Source organism: Carlito syrichta, unplaced genomic scaffold (genome assembly GCF_000164805.1).
Source record: "Carlito syrichta isolate Samal-C Ts95f unplaced genomic scaffold, Tarsius_syrichta-2.0.1 Scaffold316169, whole genome shotgun sequence".
Taxonomy (NCBI): domain Eukaryota; kingdom Metazoa; phylum Chordata; class Mammalia; order Primates; family Tarsiidae; genus Carlito; species Carlito syrichta.
The window spans coordinates 384814-390789 of NW_007260265.1; the positions used below are offsets into that span (position 1 = coordinate 384814).

The window sequence follows — 5976 nt, forward strand, 5'->3', positions numbered from 1 at the left end:
GGCGCCCCCCGCCCCCCACGAGCCTCGTGCATCCGCTGCGTCCCTAAGGAACCCACTTAATCTTTCGGGGTGTCTCTTTAATTGGCTGTCACTTGTTCTCCAAGAGTTGGGTGATACGTCTTTTTCTTTGTTAGTCGGTATCGTGTCGTGGCACAATCACTGCTCGCCGCAGCATCAAGCTCCTGAGCTCAAGCAATGCTGTCTCAATTTACCCAGTAGCCGAAAACTACAGCGGGGCGCTATCTCACCCAGCTAATTCTTTGTTCGTTGTTGGTAACGATGGGAGTCTTGTTAGGTTACTCAGGCTGGTCTCAAGCTCTTGGCTCAAGCCGTCATGCCTTAGTTCCCCCAGTAGCCGAAACTACAGGTGGGCACCACCACACCTGGCTAATTTTTTTTTTTAAGTAAAACATATTTACTCTTATGCTTAATTTTTAAAACAACTTTTTGAGCTAGGTATTATTAGTCTCACTTTATAGAGGGGAAAACTAAGACACAGAGTAAGGTAACTTGTACAGTATCAAGCAGTAAGTGGTGAATCACCCTCAGAACCCAAACTGCAAACCCTTTAGCTACTGTAAGTTCCTACCTCCCATAAATAGTGCCTCAAGCTTACTAAGTAATTTTTACTTTTTGTAAGGATGAGGTCTCCCTGTATTGCCCAGGCTGGTCTCAAACTCCTGGACTCAAGTGATCATCCCACCTTGGCCTCCCAAAGTGCTGCAGTGACAGGCATGAACCTCAGTTGATGCCACTATTACACCCAATTAATGAGGGAGGAAGGGAAGAGTAAGCTGGATTGGACTATATAGAATGACCCTTGGAGCCAGGAGCTTTCTTGTGGCTGGGACCTATCTTTGGTCTGTCTCTCTAGAGACGAGATGGAGCAGAAGGCAGTTATGCAGTGCCCCTCTGCGATCTTGCCAAGATTTGTGCAAAAGGTGGGATTCTTCTCTAGGGAGTTTGCTTGCTGGAAACTACACCTGTGAGAGAATGCCACGTCTTGGGTGAATTGACACATTGGTGCTAGAACAGACTCACCTCTCAAGTACACCTTCCCACAAGACAACTCACAGTGAGTGACCTGAGAGACAGGTGGGTACTGTGTCCACATCGTGATTAGAAGCTCCCACTCCAGGGAAACTATTGCGTCTTCAACATATGCTGCCCCTAGAGGCGTTGCAGGTGTGGCTGCCGTGTCACATTTGTGTCATTAGAGGGCACAGAGAAGAAAGGCTGTGTCTACGCTCAGTGTTCTGACCCGTGAATGTCTGAATGATTAATAGTCTGACACTGGACAAAGCAGAAATGTGTGTGTCTTCCCCCTGGTCATCTTGTGAATTTAGAGTCTGTTCATCCTGCACCAGTGGCCCTGGAAGGAAGGGTGTGTGTAGAAGTCCTCAGAAGGGCCTTCCCACCACACAGTGACCATCCAGCTTCATCCGGCAGCTGCTCACTGCAGGGCACCAAGAGAGGCAGTCTGAATACTTGACTTTGGGTTGATCACTAGGGGTCGGAAAGGTGACAGTGGGAAGGCAGGAGTGTGCCCTTGGCAGTGATGGCCTTTGTGTGTTAGTTTAAAAAACTGTCAACAAGCCGGGCTCGGTGGCTCAGCCTGTAATCCCGCGCCTTTGGGAGGCTGAGGTGAGTGGATTGCCTGAGCCCGCGGGTTCGAGACCTGCCTGGGCAGCGAGACCTCATCTCTACAATAAATCAAAAAATCAGCCAGGTGTGGTAGCGCATGCCTGTAATTCCGGCTACTTGGAAGGCTGAGGCGGAAGGATCGCCGGAGCCCAACAGGTCGAGGCTGTGGTGGCCGGGAGCGGCCACTGCACTCCAGTCTGGGCGACAGAGTGAGACTCCAACTCAAAAAAAAAAAAAACTGTCAACAAGAAGAATAAAGTACAATATTGGATTGCTGGTTCATAGCTCAAGCCTTGTCGAAGGGGTAGGCTTTCAGAATATACATAGGGTGCCCAAAAAATGTATACACAGCTTAGGGAAGGAAAAACTATTAAAATTGTAATACTCACATGTATACCAATAACAAAAGAGCAAGTCACGTTTGACTTCTGCAATTACAAGAAGTGCTCAAAGTGGTTACCATCAGTGTCTGATTACAGCAGACTAAAAGTAATACATAGTCACCGTCTCTTAAAATATGTTTACATTTTTTGGTGCCCCCAGAATATGGGACTAGAAAGGACTAGGGGAGGATTTGCTGGTGTTTGATTCTGTTGATGATAATGGTGCCCTCTTTATTGTACTTGGTCCTGTGCCAAGCATTTTTGTTACTTAGCACAGGAAGGGAGGCAGCTGTTAACCCGTGGAGCTCTGCTTACAGTGTGCACGTTGGCCAAAGTGACCTGGCTGTCGTGGCCCTAGCCCAGATGGAGGTAAGAGGAGGGGCGAGGCTGCCCCCTTTGAGGCACCTGGCTACAGGCCAGGGTCAGCTTGCTGGGTGGGTGTGAGTGACTGCCCTGTAGATGCTGTCCTGGATCTGCCAGCACCACAGGCACAGCTGCTCGGCTGTGCCTGTGACATCGGGGCACAGAGAAAGTGGCTATTTCTACGCTCAGTGTTCAGAAACCCATGAACACTAAGAATGGTTTGTAGCCTGACATTTCTTAGAACTACAGCGAAGTGGCATTCCGCCTTTTGCTTTGGAAGTGACTGGTTTGCTGCCCAAAGGTAGTGGCACCCGCTGTGGCAGCAGCACTGCACTTGGATTTCTAGTTTCTTTAAGGACTGAGATCTGTGTGTACATGAAGCTCAAGACCGCCCTCCCAGTCCTCATTTTGGGTGAGAGTTCTGTAGGGTGCTCCAGAGGGGACTGCACAGGCCTGTGTCCTGTGCAGAAGGGCCTGGGTAGGGGTGTCAGCAGCTACCTCATCTGAAAGCCAGTGTTGGGAGGACCCACCTTTGAGAAGCAGAACAAGGAGCAGTAGGCATCTGGGCCCACGCTGGCCTCAGTCCTATTGGGGCCCCCAGCACTGTAGACCAGTGGTTCTTAGCCAGCGTGGTTTGTGTGTTCTCTCCCAGGGTGCATGGCACTGTCTAGAGACATTTTTATGCCTTCATAAATGGGTGGGAGCAGGGTGGTACTGGCATCTGGTGGGCAGAGACAGGGATGCTCTGCACCCCCTGAAGATCCCCTTGTCCCCGTCCCATCTGTGTCGTCCCCCTGCCCCGCCATGTCCTTCAGGCTAATGGCAGCAGTGCAGGTGCTGACCAGTCTTGTATAATAGGATCCAATCAGGAGGAAATGTGGCTTCAAATGCAGTTTTGGGAATTCACACATTGGATTCCCTGAAAGTCGACAGGAAGCACAGGGTAAAACAAGAGCTCTGGGCAGCTTCGCCAACCTTGTTTTTTGTTTTTGTTTTTTCAGATCAGAGGCCAGGAAGGATGCTGGTCTGGCTCCCAACTGTGCACGTGTAGCCTCCACCTCCAGGACCATTGCCCCAGCGTGCACAGTGGGCTTCCTGTGAGGTCTGCCCACCCACCTGTGGGTAGCTGCTGAGATTCAAACCTCTACTGGATTGCACAGTACTTTCCCTTGTGGTGCCCTAATTTTTTTAAGTGCTGCCACTCTAGTGGTGAATACTATCTTTAGGCAGTTTTTGAACTGTTAAAACCCAAGGTCCTAAGCTGGGTTTGTTTTTTTTACCCTACTTAGATTATCTTGGTGTTTTGTGTTTTTCCCACCAAGGGAGAAAAGCTAGATGGGAAACAAAAGCTGTTTTAGAATAGAGGATGAGGAGGTGAATTAAAAGATTTGTTTAATGCACTTTTCTTCAAGGAAAGTTTTTCTGTGTCGGCAAGACTTGAGTTGTTTTGAATTGGTCTTGTGTGGCACAGGTTGTATCTTGGCTGAAATACCCCTTTTCTGGCCCTGCTGTTGGGACCTTCCCCTGTGGGTACAACCCTGTCCAGGATAATGCAGGGGTGGGAGAAAGACGGGAACCATCACTTTACTTGCTGTTTTCTGGACGATGAATTGTATGTCTAATGACCAACTTCTATAAAGTCAGCATTAAAGTCATTTTTTTACAAAATACTGTAAGTTTGTTTTGTTACTGGAACACCATCTTCTTGGTCTGCCCATGGCGCTTGTGAGAAGCCCTGCCATGATCCAGGCATGGAGTGCTGGTCATTGGCTACTGACCAAAGATGCAGGGTCAGCCCCACTGACCCTGTACCCTAGTTACAACCCTGACACTGGAACAGCTTTACAAGTTCAAGGAGGGGTCAGGCAAGGCCCCAGAGTAGCCCTCACCCTTGCAAGGTACCACCCCACAGGTGCTGGGGCTGGGGGGAAAGGTCAGCCTGAGAATGCCACTCCTTCAGCAAGGGGGAACCCCCCAATCTGAGCCCCAGTGGGGTTCCTGAGTTCTCAGACACTTGGCATCACATGGAAGCTACTTATGTACACCATGTTCTGCAGCGACAACCCAGCTGGCCTGGGTGGCCAGTCTCCCCTCCCCTCCCCAGCTTCTCCCCACTGAGCTAAGGTGGTCCCAGCTGGGTTGCCGGAATCCAGGAGACCTGAGCTTGAAGGCAGGGTTACTGCCGTGGGGCAGCTCCCACACTTCTCGCCAACGCCTGGCGGGGGAAGGCCACCCTGCCTGCCGGCCCCAGCAGGCGGTCGGGCGCGGACTAGGAGTACTTGGTGTTGGAGATCTCCTTCCACAGCAGGCTCTTGAGGTGGCTGAGCACCAGCGAGTGGTGCGCCTCCACCTGGCTGGCCAGCCCGCTGAGCGTGGCACAAGTGCGCAGCTGTGAGCCCAGCTCCTCACGGAGCTCAGTGGGTGCGCCGGGCAGCAGGTAGTCACGCAGCAGCTCGCACACCTTGGCCAAGTTGGGCCGCAGGAGGTCGCCCTTGCACTGCCGCATGAGCCTGTCGCAGGGCGCCCGGCAGTCGCGCCCGTAGGTGCAGTCAGCACTGTGCTCGCAGCGGCGGCCCTGCAGGAAGCGGCGCACTGCGTTCTCAGGCGCCACCTGCTGCAGGTCGGCCATCCTGAAGTCGTAGGTGGCCGTGTAGCCCACGTTGGCCAGTGTGGTCTCGCACATGTAGAAGGTCCCGTAGGCGCCGTGGAACAGCTCCTCCACGAACTCCAGCAGGCCGATGGCGATCTTGGCGCGCCAGGGCCATGCGGGCCCCAGCCAGCGTTGGAGGGCCCCCTGCAGCGCCGGCGGCAGCAGCGAGGGCAGCGCAGCTGCGTGCCAGGGGCCGTGGGGCACGCCTTCGGTGAGGTAGAGGTCGCCACAGTAGCCCAGTAGCCGCGAGGCGTGCTCCTGCTCCTGCAGCGACAGCAGCAGCAGGAACTCGTTTCGCTGCAGCAGCGCCCACACCGACTTGGCTTCCGCCAGAGACACGTGGCTGTCCTTGTTGAAGTCGGCCATGAGGAGGACCTGGCCGACCAGCGCCGGCAGGGAGGGCAGGTCACCCAGGTTCGCCTGGCATTCGGGAGCAGAAGAGAGGGGAACCCGGTGGCTGTGGAGTCTGGGAGCGTGACCTGGCCTTGCCGGGTCCGCCTGAAGATCAGCGCGCACCAGGTCAGGGGATGGAGGGGATGGCTAGCGGCGTGGGAGACCCCCCCTGCTCGCCCTCCCTGGCCTGTGCTGCTGATGCCTGTCAGGCCTCCCACAGCGCAAGATGCATGCAGGGAGCTGGGCGTGGGCTTCTGGACACAGGAATCCCTGGAGCTCGTCTGGGGTCAGCACCAGGGTGGAAGGCAGAGGAGAGTCCCACCTCTGGCCTGTCCTCTGATCCCCTACCCTGGATCCACGCAGTCAACTGCTGAACCCCTCCTCCCCACTTCAGGGGCTCGCCCACCCCAGAACCCTTTCCCTGGCCTGCCTCCTTCCTACAGGGTGGGAGCGGGGGTCTGCCCAGGGCCCACATGGGCCCGTACCCCTGCACTTGGGGCACACGGGCGCCAGACTGCCGGCTGTGTACACACCCCCACTTCA

The 5976-nt window shown here is 54.3% G+C and overlaps 1 protein-coding gene across 1 annotated transcript in view; it reads right to left on the reverse strand.

Moving 5' to 3' along the window:
* Nucleotides 1-3757: 3757 nt before the first annotated feature.
* FAM69B (family with sequence similarity 69 member B) overlaps nt 3758-5976 on the reverse strand; it is a 26759-nt gene continuing 24540 nt past the window's right edge. The window contains exon 9 of the mRNA XM_021706866.1: nt 3758-5538. Within this exon, the coding sequence (XP_021562541.1) occupies nt 4660-5538 (879 nt within the window). The 3' untranslated portion in view covers nt 3758-4659. The remainder of the gene's footprint in view (nt 5539-5976) is intronic.